At 49.1% G+C, this 19,483-nt stretch overlaps 1 protein-coding gene across 4 annotated transcripts in view; it reads right to left on the reverse strand.

The window, feature by feature from the left end:
- Positions 1 to 2,308: 2,308 nt before the first annotated feature.
- VDR (vitamin D receptor) overlaps positions 2,309 to 19,483 on the reverse strand; it is a 53,944-nt gene continuing 36,769 nt past the window's right edge. For all 4 annotated transcript variants that reach the window (XM_070494299.1, XM_044755915.2, XM_070494298.1 and 1 more), the window contains 6 exons: positions 15,730 to 15,914; positions 15,391 to 15,511; positions 13,043 to 13,214; positions 6,639 to 6,790; positions 6,312 to 6,428; positions 2,309 to 4,994 (listed from right to left, as the gene is read on the reverse strand). In XM_070494299.1, coding sequence (XP_070350400.1) covers positions 4,735 to 4,994; positions 6,312 to 6,428; positions 6,639 to 6,790; positions 13,043 to 13,214; positions 15,391 to 15,511; positions 15,730 to 15,914 — 1,007 coding nt within the window. In that variant the 3' untranslated portion in view covers positions 2,309 to 4,734. The remainder of the gene's footprint in view (positions 4,995 to 6,311; positions 6,429 to 6,638; positions 6,791 to 13,042; positions 13,215 to 15,390; positions 15,512 to 15,729; positions 15,915 to 19,483) is intronic.

A 19,483-nucleotide genomic window follows, 5' to 3' on the forward strand; every position in this document is an offset into this window, starting at 1 on the left:
CTCCTGACCTGTTTCTGCTACATGAAGCTCTGAACCTATCAACCCCACTGTGAGATGTTTTTCCTATATGTCCCTTTTGAGGAGCAGACCTGTTCACTGAGTGGGGTGCAGCATTGCTTGATATAAAGGGAGGCTGTCTCCTAGTGGGGAATGCCAAATAATTTAGTGGTTGTCTGCCCAACAGATCAACAGAAGCATATCATCCACAATTGGTCCCAACTAAGAATGCACTGCGTAGACCAGCACTGTCCAATGGCTCTTTCTGCGATGATGGAAATGTTTTGAATCTGCACTGTCCATTCCTGTAGCCCTGGGGCCACTGTGCACTGGAAATGTGGCTAGCGCAATGGAAGAGCTAAATGTTTACTTTTATTTACTTTTAGTGAATTTTAATTTAAATAGTCACATGCGGCTACTGTATTGAACAGCACAGGTGTAGAACCGAAGCTTGGAATGCGAAAACTTAAAATCACTTTATCCTAACTATACAATCTTTCCGGGGTGCATTCCTCTCAGTTTACCTGGAAAAAGTTTGCTGTAACACACAGCCTTGGAAATTCTGTGTTCCTCTAGATCATCCATAAAATGCTAAATAAGATTGTTCTAACAGTTTTTGTGTGTGTGTGTGTTTTTTTTTTTTGAGGAAGATTAGCCCTGAGCTAACATCTGCTGCCAATCCTCCTCTTTTTGCTGAGGAAGACTGGCCCTGAGCTAACATCTGTGCCCACCTTCCTCTACTTTCTATGTGGGACGCCTGTCACAGCATGGCTTGCCAAGCAGTGCCATGTCCACACCCGGGATCCGAACCTACGAACCCCGGGCCGCCGAAGTGGAATGTGTGAACTTAACCGCTGCACCACCGGGCCAGCCCCCTAAAAGTTTTTAAGAACTCATCTTCACATGTCTCCAGCCAGAGGCATGCCCATTTATATTGTTGGTTTCTTTTCTCTAAGTCCATTCATTTTCCATGACAAATAGCCCTCAAGCCCTATCTCAAATTCTCTCAAACCCCATCCCATCCCACATTGACACATTCTAGCCTTTGGTTTGAAATCTTTCAGATACTTCCAAAAATTAAAGTAAATTACATCCACAGGTTCCCAGGCCCACTTATCCTAAATAAATACATCGGTTGGGCATAATTTCCTCATTTACAGATCACGATGCTGTGTCTTTGGTTATTTTGCCTGCTATGTTTAGCAATGCTGCCTTTTATCATAAACTCATTTCTTGGGAAACGAAGCAGGGGAGTTCACTGGGTCCTGTTTATGCACAGGAGTCATTTGCAATTCTTCAAGTCACGGCTCAGCATTTTGGATATAAGACACATTTAACAGTTGCCTGGGTTTCATTCCCGAGCTTCTCAGGTAGGTGCCACACTTGACTGGACCCAACGCACGTGACTGAATGCTCCCTGAGAGTCAAGCACTGTTTGATCCAGCACCGCCAATTTCCCCATCTCGGGCCCTCCTTTAGGAACAGGAATCTCCCTTACATCCTCATTAGCACAGAGCTGGCAAGACTATCTGTCATGTGTCAGGCCCCTCAACTCAGTAGGAAGCCGTATAGTGTAGCAGTTAATTATTGGCTTCTGGAGCCAGCTGCCAAGGGTTCAAACCCAACTTCTGTCACTTCCCACCAGTGTGGCTTTGGGCAAACTATCCGTCCTGTCGAAGGGGGGGTAGCAGTAGTCCATCTCCCCTGGGGTCCTTATAAGGATAAAGGAAGTTGATTTGCATAACGCAATTATTTACAGGAGGACTTGCCGCAAAGAAAGCACTATGCAAGTAGAAGCCATTTTTATTGCCACAAGCAAAGCTTTCTTCATTGATTTATTTGACAAAGTTCTGGCAAATTTTTCCCTCTTTGGCAATCACTCAGGAGGCACTCTGTGAAGGCCTCTGCTGCTGCTTGAGTCCCAGCTTTCACCGAATCGCTCACATTCCAACCTTCTCTGTTGGCCTCACTCCGATTCTCCAGTTAGCCAGCAGGATTTTCCTATCTCCTGGTTTGCTCAGCATTTTGGTGCACATTTTCCTAGTTTCCCAGTAATATACTTCAAGAGTTTTAGATTTGTAAATGTCTACCTTCACATCCTCTCATTCTAAAGCAGAACAGACGACAACATTTTCTCCCAGGGCAGCCCCGTGAAGCCCCCTTTTCCTCTTCTCTTTCCTCCCAGCTCCTAGACTTCCTTCGGGAGTGGGCTGGGTTGTTGTGGGCCCAGGGCAGAGTGACCGGTGCTCTCCGTGTGTCCAGTCGGGTTCCCCTGAGGAGGCAAGGCTAGAGGGAGAGCTGAGAAAATGGAAACACTACAAAGACAATAGCACTTTATTGATAAGGCAACAGCATCACACAGGGCTGAGGCAGAGACCCCATCCATCCAGCCAGGGTCACACTGGGGGTGGGGGATCTGATTCACATTGAGATGCAGGCTCAGGTGTCCTCCTCCTCTTCCTGATGCATCAGCGGGGTGAGAACCCAGGGAAGGGAGGCCGGGGTCCCGGATCTAGACTTGCTCTGTTTAAAATCCAGAGCTTCCACCAAAAGACCAGGTCAGCCCCCAGGGGAAGGGACATGGGGTCTGAGCTCAACTGTGTTCTAGTGAACCCTGCACTGGACCAAAGTCCAAAGTCCAAAGTCTGGGTCCAGTCCCGGCGAAGCTTCCAACTAGTTCTATGAGCTTGGGTGAGTCAGGCCCTCCTCTCAGCGTCAGTTTTCTTTAACAAGGGAGTTGAACTAGTTTAGCGATTTTTCAAGTCTTTTCTCCCACTGAATAGCAAGCTGCACCAATGTGTTCTGCAGCTATAATCAAATAACAAGGGTCTCTCTCTCTAATTTGTAAAATGACAACAACAATAATAATTAATGTATAGAATTTTCACCATGTAAGCTTTCCCCCCATAAATACCTCTTAATCAGTGGTGCCTACTACCCGCTATATTCGAACGTAGTACAAAATGGAGTCTGATTCTGAAAACAACTCAAATCCAATAAACGTAAGATTCAGCCATAAGGATGGTATTCTGCACTCAGGACCGTGGCCGTCAGGCGTTTCTCCTCCTGAAGAAACGGTGGGCCAGGTGGGCTCTGCCGTGCTCGGTCAGATTGCTCCCGGGGCTTCCAGGGAACAGCAGATGCAGGGGGAGGGGACATCCTATGGACATTAACTCCCCCCTGTTGACACATCAAATGCAGACGTGTTCCGCAAACTCAAGCAACAATCTGAAGGACCCTCTATGACTCCTGGAAGAAGCCCCTCTGTGCTGGTCCTGCACACCTACAACTCACTCACCAAAGAGCCCCACCCGGAGTAAAGAGAGGAGCGTTCCCACCTCCGGGGCTGGTCGAGTTTGAAGTTATGGACCCTCCACCCCTACCCTGCCCCACAGGCCCCTTCTGACTTTGGGGTGGTAGAGTGAGACTAAGAAAGGAACCAGCCCCACATGCTCTCTCCGACTAGACCCCAGAGGCCAACTTCCTCCCTCCACCCCCACCTGAGGTGCTGGAGCATTAGCTCCTGGTTCTGCCGGGGGACCAGCAGCCTTGGAACCACACCTAGGTGGGCAAGGGGAGCACGACTTTGCTGTTGGGTCTGGAAGTTCTTCTCCTCCCTCCCATACTGCCAGGTGGAACAGATGCAGCCCCCGCTGGTAAGCAGAGCAGGCACCGCTTCTCCAGACTCAGGGGTAGTTGGGAGAATGGGCCTATCTCTGGATCATCCTTGGCTGTCCTGGAGGCAACACAGTCCTGCCAAGTGGGTGGTTGGAAGGAGAGCTCCCGCCTCAATCAACCCCTCAGATCCAGGCAGAGGAGCCCTGGGATTGGTGACAGGGACAGCTATGGCCGCCATCTACTACTCTTCTGTGAAGCTGGGCGTGTGTGTCCCCCACTGCCTAGGTCTTGCTTCCTTCCCTCCTTGGGCCTCTTAGCAGGTGGGTTCTGGGCCAGTGGCCCCAGGCTAGGGGAGAAAGCCCACCTTGCTATAGCTACTTGCAGGCAGAATGTTATTATGGTGACGGGATGAAGTGGACACTGAAGGGTTATACAAGTGCCTTTTGGCAAGCAGAGGTGGATGAGGGGCAAGTTGTGACCTTAGTCACCTTGTTTCTGGTTATTCTTGGCAGTGACTGTCCTAGACAAGCCTGGGATGAGAAGGCAGAGGGAAAAGACCCCATCTTGGCACACTGCCCTGGGACAGAACAGCACAGAGTGGTAGCAGGATGAGATGAGGGTGGAGTGGGGTTGTGGCCAGTTGTTTATCATGGGTGGGCCGGGCTGGGGGGAGATCCCCACCAGGCTCTGGACAGGTGGGCCTGGAGCAGGGGGAGGTATGGGTGTCTCTGTCCCTGAGGAATGGGTGTGCTTTTTCTGCCTGCCTGTTCCCTCGGTCCAGCCAGCAGCCACTTCTGGAGTGTTGGGGGCATCCTCAGGCGAGACCCTGCCTTCAGCCTCTGCCCTCTGCCCCTACTTGAGTTTCTTGGTCAAATAAACAGCAACTCCTCATGACTGAGGTCTCAAGGGACTGGGGGTAGCCTGTGGCCTGCAGGAAATGCGGACCTGGTGTTACGTTGGGCAGGAGAGAGGATGGGCCGGAGGGGGGAGGGAGGTAGGAAAGTAGGGACGGAACTCCAGGAGGGGTGGGAAGGCCTGCTGGGCAGCACCCAGCCCCAGGCCCTGGCACATGGCCCCAAGGGAGCAGCCCCACCCCGGTGCCACCACAGGCTGCCCTGGTCAGGAGATCTCGTTGCCAAACACCTCGAGCACGAGGGGCGTGAGCTTCATGCTGCTGTCAGGCTGGAAGGAGAGGCAGCGGTACTGCTTAGAGTGCTCCTCATTGAGGCTGCGCAGGTCGGCCAGCTTCTGGATCATCTTGGCATACAGCTGGTGGCTGCCCGGGGGTGGGTGGCGGCAGCGGATGTAGGTCTGCAGTGTGTTGGACAGGCGGTCCTGGATGGCCTCGATCAGTGTGGGGTCCTGTACCCCAGGACGGTCTGTGGGCACAGGGGGGTGGGAGGAGGAGGCACAGGAGCTCTGAGCTGGGTCCCTTACTGTTCAATCTCCCCACCACCCTTGGCTCACACAGAGACACCCAACCTCAGCATCCTCCTATATGGCTGCTGACCTGTAACACCACAGTCCTTCCTAAAGGCCCTCAACCACTTCCCATTGCATTTGGGATCAAGTCCCAGCTCCTTTTGTGGGCCCATCTGGCCCTGTCTGCACCTCACCTTTCTCCCTCCATCTCTATGCTCCATCTTTCCATTAGTATCCTGAGGTACCATGCTCTCTAGTTTCCATGCTTCTCATTTGTGTTCCCTTTGCCTGGAACTTAGCTCTTTTATCTTGGCCTGACTCTTACTGACCCTTCAGGTAACAGCTAAAAGGACTTTCCTCAAAAGGCCGTTCCTGACAACACCCTACCTCCATGCCAGAGACTACATCAGCATCCCTCCTTCTATTATACCCTGCTGAAGTATCACATGCTTCTTTACTTTTAAAACTTTTGTCACATCAGGAATTAGTTGTTAAATAGTATTTGTTTCCTCCTACACTTCATGGGAGAGAAGTCTGTGTTCCGAACTCCTACGCCTAATACTGTGCCTGGTATCCAGTAGGTGCTCAATAAATCCTTGCTGAGTGTATGAATGGATGAATAAGTCAATGCTGGCTGGGAAAAGGGAGGGAAGCCCATGTTCATTCCTTGGGTTCCCAGCCCAGGAAAGCATGGCCACTTGCTTGTTTCTTGAACACAGTCTAAGCTGAGGCAGGGCTGCCCTCTTTGCGCCTTATCAGCAACACAACACCCCCAGGACCACAATAACGTCCTTCTTAGCCTCCCTCTCTCTTCCCACCCCAAACAGGTAGAAGAGTTCAGACATCACAGCACACTGCTTCCAAACTCAGTCAGGTAAATTGTCTAGGCAGAACCATCCATCAGGCCCCAGGGCTTTATACCTTGTCCCCAGGGGACCTCAGGAAAGTTTAGTCCAGTTCACATGTGAGCAGAGCCTGAGTAATGGGAACTCCAGCCCTGCCTGTGGCCTGAGAAACCCTCTCTGTGTGGTTCCTCAGAATCCCACCTATGAATCACCTACAGTCTCTCCAGGGCAAGGCCAAGAGCACTGAGAGGCCTCTCCCCCTATACATATCACATGGGCTGTGCAAACCAAGCGAAGTGGGTATTTACTGTATGTTTCTCCTTTTGCTCATCCCTCCCTCCAGACCACGCTGCTGGCCCTCAGCAGAGCTTCCTCCTTCACACTCGCCACGTCCCAGATCCCTGAGTTCCTTACTCCTAGGCTACGTACCTGGGGAGACAATGCAGATGGCCATGAGGAGGACATGTTCCTCCTCATGCAAGTTCAGCTTCTTCAGCCCCACCTGGAACTTGATGAGGGGCTCGATCAGCTCCAGGCTGTGTCCAGCTATAAGAGAGAATGGCCAGATGCTGTGGGCAGAACTGAGGAGGCACCCTGCCTCACCCTGACTCCAAGGCCAACTGGGCCTGACCCTCATCTGTCTCTCTTTGTTGCAGCCTCACCCCCTCTTACGTCCTTGACTGGGGCCCATGATCCCAGGAAGGATGGAACCAGAGTCTGGGAGCTAGAAAGGACGGAGGTGGAGCCCATACTCACCTTGGGTCACATCTCTGGCATTGTACTTGTAGTCCTGGCTGCCACAGGTCCAAGACATGTCGTCCATGGTGAAAGACTGGTTGGAGCGCAACATGATGACCTCAATGGCGCTTGACTTCAGCAGCACGATCTGGTCCTCAGAGGTGAGGTCTCTGTCAGGGAGGGCAGGAGTAGGATTCAGGTTACCAGTCAAGACCTTCAAGTCATGCAAATCAGTGTAGTGCTTTGACAGGTATACATCTGCCAGGTGACCAGCATGTGCCCTGGGTCTTCCACTGAGGAGCCTGCAGCCTGGATGGTAAGGATAAGACTGATTGTTTCTTTTCATTTTTTTTTTTTTTTGCTTGAGGAAAACTGTCACTGAGCTAACGTCTCTGCCAATCTTCCTCCATTTTGTAAGTGGGATGCCACCACAGTGTGGCTTGATGAGCAGTGTGTAGATCCGCGCCCAGGATCTGAACCAGTAAACCCTGGGCTGCAGAAGTGAAGCATGTGAACTTAACCACTATGCCACCGGGTCAGCCCCAAGACTGATTGTTTCTTGAGGGAGAACAACCCAAGGTTGTGATTATGTGCCAAGGAAATATAAAGAAGACAAAGACAAGGAAAGAAAGTCCTAAGACAAGGAAAATCCAGTGACTTGCCAGGATCTCCCAGGCCTAAGTGGCCAGAGCTATTAGGGACAGGAAGATAGAGCCCGAGGAAGCTCCCAGGTTATGGATTGAATATGGTGGTCTACAAAAGGTATGGCCAGAGTCATCTTCAACAACTCCCATTCTTTCTTTTCTTCTCCTTCCTCCTTTCCTCCAGTCCTTCCCCAATAGAAAAGTTCAGCCAACTCTGTCTCCAGGGCATCTCTGATCCCTTGACTTCATTCCCGCTCCTACCAGGACTGCTGTGGTTCAGAGCTTCATTGCCTTTTTCACTCGTCTCCTTCTAGAATCTTGGAGTCAAGTCTCTCGGGTGTCTCATTCATTGTCTGACTGCTGCTACAGGGAAGTATCCCTCCTCTGCTCAGAAATCCTCCTGATTATCAGACACCTAGGATCAAGCCCGCACTCCATAACTTGGGTCCAACCTGCCTTTCCAGCCCGCTTCCCATCACAAATGCCACCAACCCTTCATTCTGGCAACACTGGACTACTCCACAGTCAGATGCTGTGTGTTCTCTCACCGCCATACCTTTGAGCATGCAACTGCTGCATAAGAATGCCTTTCTTCTTCTGTTCCATCTCATCTTTCTGATCCTGAATCCGGTGAGGTGTCCCTTGGAGCCCCAATCCCACCCCCTGATTCTCTTCAGCAGAATTAGAGCCACTTCTTTACGACCCGCTGCACATTGCCTCCTGTTTTGCCCTTTCTCCTTCATCTCTGGTCTCTATATGTTTGTCTTTGGCTCTTAACTGTAAGCTACTTGAGGACAAGCATCACCTCTTAATTACCTTAGTGTCACTTACACGTTGATCATCCAGCCATGAGCACAATGGGGGTCAATAAATATGTGCTGATGAGTCAAGAGGCCAATGACTAGTTCCACTATTTTGAGTCATGAGCCAGGCTTACATGAACAATAACAGGAAAAAGCAGGCCCCACAGATCAACTTGCTGCTGGTTTTCCCTTTCTCTCCCTGACTGTATATTTCCACCTGGATATCCTGTAAATAGGCTGTCATCCTCTCTGTGGCTGCACTTTGATTCATAAAAAGAAGAGAAGTGGATGTCAACTGATGAGAGTTCTGTGTCAACCATGATAGATGATGGGGAAAGAAAAGGCTGGAGTGATTAGGATGACCAGCAAAGCGTCTCCATTGAAAAAAAAATCACAAAATACTAGAGTTAGAAGGGTTCTCTTAGAGGCTATGTGGACAATTCCTTCTTCAGCATTCCTGACAGATGACTCTCACACAGCCTATGCAGGATTCTCCCAGTGCCAGGGAGCTCACAGCCTCTGGATACAGCCATGAGGTTGTTAGCTCTTAAGTCAAAAGTCTCTTCTACTGGGGCTGGCCCCGTGGCCAAGTGGTTAAGTTCGCATGCTCCGCTGCAGGCGGCCCAGTGTTTCGTTGGTTCGAATCCTGGGCGCGGACATGGCACTGCTCATCAAACCACGCTGAGGCAGTGTCCCGCATGCCACAACTAGAAGGACCCACAATGAAGAATGTACAACTACGTACCAGGGGGCTTTGGGGAGAAAAAGGAAAAGATAAAATCTTTAAAAAAAAAAAAAAGTCTCTTCTACTGAGCTAGAACCTACACGATGACAAGCTCACCTACTACTTGAAGTTCTGTCCTTTCGAGGAACACAGAACCAGACTTCTCCATTAGCTGTGGGACAACCCTTCAGCCATTTAAAGAAAGCTACCATGCCCCTTCTGTGTCTTTTCCAGGATAGACAGCCTAATGGCATCGTGTCTAGATGTCTCACCATCCTTGTCACTTTTCTCTAGATGCTCAAGCCACATTTTAAAAAATAAAAACTAACACCACCCTCATTTTGGGTTTTAATTCATTACACAAGTAAAACATGTCTATTATTAAATCTTTGGAAAATATAGAAAAAGTATAAAAGCAAATAAAAATTACTCATAACCACAATTAACATTTTGGTGTATTTCCTTCCTATCTTTTTTTTATGCAAATCTCTCTCTTTATCTTAAACCTACTTGAGTTCATACTAATTCTGTGTCCCACTTCCTACGTGACTAAAATTTCTTTAGCCCAGTTCACAGTGGGCTGCATAATGTTACACGATATTAACATACTGTAAGTTATTTAATCAGGCTCCCATTCACCTATTTTTGGACATTTTGGTTTCTTCTAATTTTTGCTATTATAAGTAATTCTGTGAGGAATAATGTACATAACCCTTTGTTCAATGGTCCACTCAAAATGGTTGGCCAGAAGAGAACAAACACCCAAGGGTGCCCGGCCAGAGAGATTTCGGGGGAGACCACTGCCTATTGTGTCTATTGTGATCCAGACATGCCACTTCCATAAGCAAACCTAGAATGACCTCAAACACCACCCTCAGCCTGGAAATACAGGGACTTTCTAAGTGCAGCTTACAGCCAGAACAGGGGATGGTGGTGGGTGGGGGGAGAGGTGGAGATAAAGGAGAAACCAGTAAGAGAGCTCGTTGCGGCTGCGATAGGCGCCAGCTCAGGCTCTGTGCCTCCTCTCTAAACCAGGGTAATAAACCTGGGTGATCACACCCTGATCAGTTTTCACACCTGTGACTGCTTCTGGGCACCTGCCATGTGCTCTGGAAATGTGTTGCTGTCTCATCTTCCCACCCCTCAGGCAAAGACCAACCCCTCCCGACCTGCATTCCCACGGTTTCTCTAGCAGGTCTCTCTTCGCCTCTATCTCATCACAGAAACTGTTTATATGTCTATCTCTTCCATCAGACACTAAACCCCTGGAGGCCAGGGACTGCGTCCTAGTCAACTTTGATCCCTCACAGTTTATCTAAGAAAGCTGTTTGCTGGATGGATGAACAAGTGATTATAGAGGGAAGGGCAGAGGGCAAGGGAAGCCTTGGGACCCCAGGCCTTAGACCCAGGAAGGAGCTCCTGGGAATGGAAATGGCAGTGAGATTGAAGGCATGTAGCCCATTGGGCTGGGCTTCAGCCAATTTGGCCTCTGCCTTGGAACACCTCTCTTGGCAGTGAAACCCGGGGGTCCTTGGTTCTCAGATCCAAGATTGCTCCTGACCATTTAGATCCTGCTCCTGACATCACTTCCTCCATGTACTTCTTTTGCAGTGCTGAGGGAGGGAGATTTATGAGGCACAGAAATGAGAGACTGAGGGAGGGGAGGTGGGAGGTGGGAGCAGGGCCGGGGCCACACCGTGGTACAAAAGTTCACACCCAGTGCAACCCATCCAGTCCCGCCCCACTTTGGTCCCATGCCTACGCTGGAGTCTCATCCTGTCCCCTCCACACTCACCCACACAGAAGTCTCACCCTGCCTTCCCCACACCCTCCACCCCTGCCTACAGGCAGCAAGATCAAAGCCACCAGGGACGCAGCCACTGTTCTCTCACTTCTTGGAAAAACAGAACCCCTAAGTACAGAAGCTGGCAAAACCAGAGAGCCGTTGTGCTGGCCCCGCCTGGGTTCCACTGGAACCTGGGCTCTGGCCCCAGGCCAGTCTGAGCATCATGTCTGCCTGGTCAGAGAGTATCCACATCAGTGTCCCCCCAAGAGCTCTGGCTAAGGTCTGCTTCATTTTTATTAGAGAACATTCCACTTTGGGACTTCTCAAGTCATGCTGAAGAGAGAGAAGCCAACCCAAGTATGTTCAGGATCAATTTAACCAATTTTGCGATAATAGCTGGGCAGCTCCAGTGCCTGCTCCCATACACCTCACTCTGGCCATGACAGGAACACTAGACTAGGGAACTCTGGAAAATGAGACTTGAAAGGGAAGGAAGGGGGTAGACTTCGGCTTGTCACTGGGGAGAGAAATTGAGGGGCAGGTGGTAATTTGTGTCAAGGTTTATGAGGCGAGGGTAAGGGATGGGGCCAAGGGCGTGGGTGAAAAACGGGGGCTCAGGTTACTTAGTAGAGGGGGCTGCTTTGGGGTAATCTGGTTAAGTGAGTAACTTTCTTTCTGGAAACAGTTTTCCCATGTGTACAATTTGTCACCACTTAGAATCATTTAGAACCTTAGCATCTGGACGGGGCTTCAGGGGCCCTCTCCTCCAACCCCCGACTCTTCAAGGAAGGACGAGCCCTGCATAGATGAGGTCTGCTCCTTGGAATTAGGATGGCAGCTCAGGTGCTGCAGTGTGTCCACCGGCACCTTGAAGTGCTTTTTCTCTAGCTGTTTACACAAAACAAGACTTTGGAACACATGGAGTTTGCCAACAGTAATGTGAAGAGTGGAGGAGGGAGCTGGAACTTGAGCTAAGCAGAATGCGTTGTCAATCCCAAGGAAAGGCTCTGGAGGGTGAATCCCAGGCTCAGCGCGATGCTGGCTCACAGGTGACACTAGCTGGCTCCTGCCTGCCTGCCGGACTGGCCCTGACTCCTTTTGCTGCAACCAAGATGTGCAATGCAGTAAGAGTGTCTCGATGTCATTTGACCTTTTTCTCTTTTTTTTACAATTTCCACATTAACTCCAGGGGAAGAGCATTGGAGAATTCTTGGTATTTGGGTTGGTGAGAGGCATAAAATAACACAGAGCCAACTGTCTAGGGCAGAAAGAAACTGGGAAGTGCTGGGGTTAGCTCTGCGAATTACTATCAGCTAGCTGGCAATGTGGTAATTTAGACAGTAACTGATGGCTTCCCTAAACAGCAGAGAGATTCATGAAACAATAAATGGCATCTCATATTAGTTTCCATCCAGAGCTGGCCAATGTCAAATCATTCTCTGGCTCCCAGTATTCCAGGCCTGCATCTAAGCATTCAGATATAGGAAGCATTCTGCCCATTCTGCTACACCTGCCACTCTTGGCACTACTTGAAATGATGATAATATTGCCTGATATTGATTTCTTTCTTGCTATCTCTCAATCACATAGAATATGTATTTTATGGCACGTCCCAAATGAACTTTTAAAAAGAATGAAGATAAAAATACACATAAATATAGATATAACTACCTCCCAACATATCTACTAAAAGCATCAACACTCTATCATTTTAAGAATATTTAACACTGCACGACTATATAAGTGTACGTACTGTACATGCCACTATTACCAAAACAATGAAACATTTGGATGAATGAATGAAATTTGTATAAGTGAATCCACAATGGAGGCTCTCCATTGCAGTGGTACTCCTTATGCTTATGGATTTGGGCAAAAAGGTCTCAGTACGTTTAGGAAATGGCCTTGGATGAAGGGTAAGTTGGGTAAAGGATGCTTAGGTCACATACGGCCATAAGTCTGTCTCCCTCTAGGATTCTGAAATTATTTCACAAGTCTTCATGCCCAACCCTTTCTCCTCTCCTTCACCCTGGTTTCAGAATTGGGTGTGGAGGATTAATGTAGGTTTAATTTAAAGGGATAACACAAAAATTAGACCCAAGCCAGCTGGAGCGGACACAGCAGCGAACTAAGAGCTCTAGACCTGGCTCTGACACAATGGCTCCAACGCTAGAAATCCTGGTGTTAGCCATTGAACCTCTCTGGGCTTCTGTTCCATCATCCAAAGGGGATGGATAGCTCTCCAGTGCTGGCCTGCCAAGTAATGCTGGATGTGCCACACTTCCTAAAATATAGATTCCTGGACCTAGCCCAGAGACTCTGATTTATGAGGTTTTACTATTTTGGGAAGCAGATTACTTCAGATTTACTATTTTGGGAAGCAGTGGATTGGTGATATCCAAGCCTTCTTCTGGCTCAGTCCAGGATTCTGACTCTGTTCCCCAGGTAACCCAGAAGCTTCTTACCTGAACCCTGGGATCATCTTGGCAAAGCCGACCACCTTTTGGATGCTGTAACTGACCAGGTCAGCCAGGTGGGGCAGCATGGAGAGCTGGGACAGGTCCAGGGTCACAGAAGGGTCATCTGAGTCTTCTTCATTCAGATCTAGGTTGGAGAAGCTGGTCGGTTCCACCACATCTGGAGAAAGATGAGGAAAGAGAAGGAACAACTTAAGGATATAGAGCCAGGCCTCCTCCTGCTTGGTCCTGGGAGGACCTCCTGTATCCTGGCAGCAGGGCCAGCTGGGAATCCCATGGTGACCCCCTCTCCTCAGCCCAGGCTTCCCTCTAGGATGCCCCTGCTCTTCCTTCAGCAGAGTGTGGCAGGAAAATCAAAGATCAGAGACACTCTGAGAAACGAGACCTCCTCAAGCCATGAGTTCACAGACCATGTGTTGTTCTTCATGATCTCAAATCTAAAATGCATTTGGAACCAATAAACTTTTGGAAAACAATGTTCAACCTCACTAGTGATCAAAGAACTGCAAAGTAGAACATCTACAATTTTCACCTATGAACTGGAAATAAATATGTTTAAATGCTGACACCATTTGACAACGGGGTCAGAAGCCTACACTTAGGTATACTCTTTGACCAGTGATCCAACTTCCATGAATTCACCATAAGGAAAAAATTCTGAATAAGGGCAAATATTCAGCCACAAGCATACTGTTATCTTAATGAAAAGCTGGGAAACAATCTAGATACCCAACGATAGGGAATTTAGATACGTTATTGTACATTCATACCCGAGAATACCATGCAGCCTTTAAAAATGAGATGAGATGAAATAAGATAAGTTGAAATGAGATCAATGAGATGAAAATATGATACAACATTTTATTAAGAGAAAAAAGCAAATTACCAGACTGTGTATAGCACAATTCCATTTCTGAATATACATGTATGTTAAAAAAAAAGATGGAAAAGAGACACATCACAGTGTTAGCAATGATTATCTTTGGATAGTAAGATTAAAGATTATATACATCTACACACACACACATATATAATTTAGTTTATATTTTCTGACTGCCTACAATGAACATGTATTACTTCTGTATAATAATTTTTTAAAAATTAGAATGTTAACCAGTTTGAATTTTTAAATAAAATATTTGCTATACTGAACATACCATTAGTTGGGGTGAGCACCTCACTCAATTAACCTCTGAGAGGCTATCAAAACTCCTAAAATACAGACCAATGTATAACATTCAGATTGACCCTCGTTGATACAAATGTCATCAAGGGAAAAAGCAGGGAGGTGAGTAGAGAAAATTAACACATGGGAGGGATCTTTCCAAGGTAAGAGGCTCAGTGGGTCAGTCAATCCCCTGACCACCTCCCTCATGTCACTCTCAGGTGAGTAGACACGGTGTCCAGCTCCACTGCTGCCTCTGTCCAGTTGGCACAGGGGCCCCTCCCACCTATTCTGGATCGGGCCCAGATCCGTGAGTCTGGAAGAACCATACTGGAGGGTTCCAGTTACCAGAGTGGAGGGGGCTTTTCCATCCCTGCCCTCCTGCAGGCCTCAAGCAGGGGGCAGCAGGGTTGGGTGAGAGGTAGAGGGATGAAGGACGAGGGCAGAGGAGGATGAGACAGGAAGATGAGGAGGAAGGTAGAAAAGACCAAAAGAAGAAAAGCAAGAATGAGCTGAGGGCACAGGTCCTCCAGGGCCTTAGTGGTACCCAAGGGCTCAGGAGTAAGGTGGGCTGCAGTGGGACCCACATGTTCTCCTTCCAGACTGAATTTCACCTTCCACAAGGCCCAGGCTCTGAAGACCATAGTTAGCAATACTGTTTGGTATATTTGAAAGTTACTAAGAGGGTAGATCTTAAAACTCTCATCACTAGTGAAGAAAAGATCTTTGTGACTATGTGAGGTGATGGATGTTAACTAGCCTACTGCGGTGATCTTTTTGCAATAGATACATATATCAAGTCATGATGCTGTACACCTTAAACTTATACAGTGTTCTATGTCAACTATATCTCCACAAAACTGAGGAAAAACAAAAACAAAAACAGAAAACAAAACCCCAAAGGGTCCAGGCTCAAAATACCATATAAAGGAACCAGGTCACCCCCAGGGAGGAAGCCAGGAGCAGAAGCTTGGCTCAGAGGAAAGAGCAGATGCTCTGCGGGCAGACCCTGCCCTACAGACACCCCAGCTTGGCTGCTTCCCCAGCATGGGCCCTTGGGCTAGTTACACCTCTCCTGAAAAAAAAAAAAAGGGACAGGTGGGGTGGGAAGCTCTGGGTCCTCACCCCTCACCCTCACCTCTCGGCCCCCTGGGGGTGCAGTCCTGCTTACCTGGAGAGACAAGGCAGGGATCTGAGCAGGATGAAGATGAGTCTCCGGAGACGCTGGGCATGTGTCTTGAGGAAAGACCCCAGGAACAGTTCCCTCCACCCTCACCCCTGCGAACTGGAGGCTGGAAGGGAAAGATGGAGTGTCAGAAGCTCGCATTTCCAGGCAACCTTCTAACCTTGTCCCTGATCTCTGATAGGAGCAGCTTCAAGGAAGGCCTATGGGAAGGGGAGGCCTCCCCAAGGCCAGAGGGACAGAGCAGCCTCCGTCCCTCCCCAGGTTCTGTGCCAGGATGCCCCTCGCCCTCCACCCCACTCTCCCGGTCCCAGCAGGCGGACATACCCGGAACTGGCCAAAGTCAGCGTAGGTGGGGTCGTAGGTCTTGTGGTGGGCATCCAGCAGGATAGTGATGATGCTCTGCTGCTCCTCGGACAGCTTGGGCCGCAGACTGTCCTTCAAGGCCTCCTCCTCCTTCCGTTTCAAGATCATCTCCCGCTTCCGCTGCACCTCCTCATCTGTCAGGATGACTGTGGGGCAGGAAGGGGGGAGGCAGGCGGGCTGGGCCGGCAGCTCCTCCAAGGAACCTTCCTCTAGGCACCAAAGGCACGAGACAGGAGGGCTGCTCCCCTCACACTGGGCGCTCACTGGGGCCTTCCTGCCATGGGGGATTCCAAGCCCACAAAGTGGATGGAAAATGGGTTTTTCTATGTTGAAAAAGCAGGTGCACGAGGAAGGAGACGAAAGGGGATTTGAGAGGTGGGATGGTCTGGGCGTGAGGGAGTCTGGATTCTCGAGAACAAGTTGTATGACTCTGGGCAAACTGTTTGAACTCTCTGGACTTTTGTTCTCTTGTTTATCAAATGAAAAGTTTGGACCACACAATTTCTTCTGAGGTCCCTTTTTTGTTCCTTCTGTCATAAAGTGCGTGTATGTGGGGTGGCAGAGTAACAACATCTACCCCAAAGGATCGACTGTTTTGAGAACTAAATGCATGCCTAACGTAGGACAGATGCTCATTAAACCTTAGTTCTAGTTTATTCTCCCCTTCCCCATGGTCCGTGATCCTGAGGAAGACTTGAGGGTGCAGAGAGGGTGAAAGAGGCACTGTGTGGCCTCCACAGTGCTGGAAGCTAGGAGATGCGGAGAAGACCCCTCGACATTGCCATTCCCACGTCCAAGTTTCCAGACATGGAACTCGGGTATCTGATCTATTCCAAACAACTTAGAAAGACTTTGCTTCTTTGGTTTCCTGCCTCCTCCAGCCTGTCCAGTCTTGAAATTTCTTCCCAAGGAAGTTTTTGAGACCTCTAGAAGTCCCTGAAGATAACACCCCACCAGCTCTAATCTGGGAAGTTCTCTCCAGCTGCTAGTCAGGATGTCAGACCCTACCCCACTTTCAGGCCATGAAGGGGCTTTGGAGGTGGTGCCTGCCTCACTGTGCTGGGGCAGCTGCCCAGGAGGGTGGGGCTGGGAGCAGGGATGCCTGGCACGGCAGCCAGGCAAACAGAACCTCCTGGCTGGGGCTTGTAGAGCTCTGACGGCAGGAGTGGGCACTGGGGCCCTCGGCCTGTAGCTACTTGCTCTGTGCTGGTGTTGCCCGGGCCTCTGCCCACAGAACTGGGGAGTTTCACAAGAGCAGGCAAAGGAACAAGAACACCAGAGTGGGTGGGTTCCGGGCTTCGAGACAGACCCATTGGCCTAGGCTCCTCAGTTGAGGGAGGATGAGAGAAGTTGGTGGGGGGTGAGGGACAGGCTAACAGGGGTTGGAGTGGGCCACCAGAACCTCGGGCACAGCAGGAAAGGGAAGCCTGCGGGAAAAGATGGCACGTGCCCTCCACAGCTGAGGTAGGACACACCAGGAGGAGGACTGGGAAGAGGCCATGCCCAGGGGACTGACTCACCTGCCCAAAGACCTGCCAACCCTCCTCCCACAGAGGGTGTCTGCTCAGACCTGAAGAGGTCAAGTCGGGTGGAGGGGAAGGCACAGGGAGCACCCCATTCAAGGCAGGGTGTGAGGCCCTAGCCTGAGGATGCCAAGGTTAGGTGTCTGGTCTTTCCTGCTCACCTGAGGGGTGGGCAGAGGAGGTGGTGAGACCAGAGCTAGAGGGGCTGCCTCTGCCAGTCACCCCATGGGTGTCCACGGGCTTAAGCCACCCCTTGTGATTCCTCAGTGTCACTCCCCTGCTCAGAAACTTTTCCTGGATCCTTCCTGCTTACTGGGTCCAAACTAAAGTCAAGATTCTCCGTGATTTTGCTCCTTCCTAATTTCCAAGCTCATTTCCCAGTGCCTGCGGACATGGCTTCTGCTTCTGCTCTAGTCCTGTTGAATTTGCTGACCTGTGAACATGACACGCTCACTCTTGTCACCACATTGCCGCTTGTACCACATGCCTGTCCAGCTGTGTCTTTTCTCCCCAAAAGCTGTGCAAGTTCTATTGTCTCTTCAGCGCCCAGCCTACAGCCCTCTTCCACCATGAAGCCTTTCATGATTGCCTCATCTGCACTGAGCTCTCATTTCTTATTTCTGCAGAATGTCTAGTTTTTCCTACACACATTGGCACCCAGCTGTCTTCCACTCTGTAATACTGATGGTTAGTACACATTCCAACAAATGCCTGTATAGAGAGAGCCTAAGAAGGTCAAGATCTCCTTTGCTATCCTGTAGGCTGCTTGAGGGCAAGGGCCACATCTTACAATTCCTGTGTTCCCCGACAAAAGCTACCCTAGTAGGGCTTCCTGGCCATGGTGCTTGCTCAGTAGTCTGACAGATCAGATACCTAATACCTCAACACTGATTGTACCTACTGTGTGCTAGTCATTGTCCTGGCTCAGGAAAGGACAGTACACTAATGCTGCATGTACCCTACAATGTCGGGAACGGCATAGGCCAGTCCACTGGCTGACTGAACAAAGCTTACATTTTTCATTTAAATAATTGTGATTTAAATATTTTCAAGACGGAATACCTTGTAACGGGACACCTGTAACATCATGTAACCTTTTCTTGATGATTCAGAGGTATCATTCTGAACAATTACTCTACCTTGCAGGAACAAGGTTATGACCTCAGAATTGTTTAGGGCTGTTTCCCCGCACTAGATGACTCAGCCTGCTATGATTTTGAGTTCCTGTGCTACTTTTCATAGCTTTCGGTCTCCCCGCTCTGTGAAGCTATATGTCGCCTCTTCTTGTTGATGTCTACCTCTAGAAGTGTGCCTTTATCCCCCTCGAGAGTTACTTCTAATCTGTCAGGATCTGGACATCCTGGTGACCAAGTTTTATGTAATAAAAAATAGTGTTAATAAGAATGGATAAAATATAGAGAGCTTTTTATGTACCAGGCACTATTCCAAGTGTTTCTTTCATATTAACTCACATATATTTAGTCCTCGTAGCAACCTCTTAAGGCAGGTGCTATTATGCCTATTTCACAGATGAGGAAATGGGAGACCCAGGGGCTATATATGTTGCTCAAAGTCATACAGCTAACAGGGGTGGAGCTGGTATTCAGGCCTGGGTTCTGGAGTCCGTGGTCATAACCACTACTCCACACCGCCTCTGATTATAATTGGCTATGACTGCTCAGCAGGACTCTGGTCTCAGCCATGGAACGCACAATGTGTTCCAGTCCACCTGGAGAGTGTGGAAAAATAAATAAAGTAGCAAAGTTTATAAATGATTTACTTTAGAAGGACAAAGTTCAAGGTTGACCTGATGACATTGTTCTCCTCCATCGCTTGTATCCACAGCGACCACCATCCTGTGTGCAGCACTAGAGGAAAAAATCCTGAGATCTGCTAGTTTCAAACAGGGGCTGCCAATCCATGGACCTCCCAGCAGGCAACATGGTCTGGGGACTAAAGAAGACGTAAGTCTCGCCTACGCAGATGCTGTTGTGATTACGAAATAAATCATTTCTTTAAAGGAGTTATTAATTTCATAAGAAATTATTTTTATCATTTCCTCAATGGATTGTTATTAAAAAGTCCCATGACTGTCATGCAGGAGGACACCTGTTTTGAAGTTAAAGCCATTGAGCTAGAATAAGAGCTTATAGGTTCTGAAAGGACACTTGCTGGGCTCTCCCACAAATGAA

This window comes from Equus asinus, chromosome 22 (assembly GCF_041296235.1).
Source record: "Equus asinus isolate D_3611 breed Donkey chromosome 22, EquAss-T2T_v2, whole genome shotgun sequence".
NCBI lineage: Eukaryota > Metazoa > Chordata > Mammalia > Perissodactyla > Equidae > Equus > Equus asinus.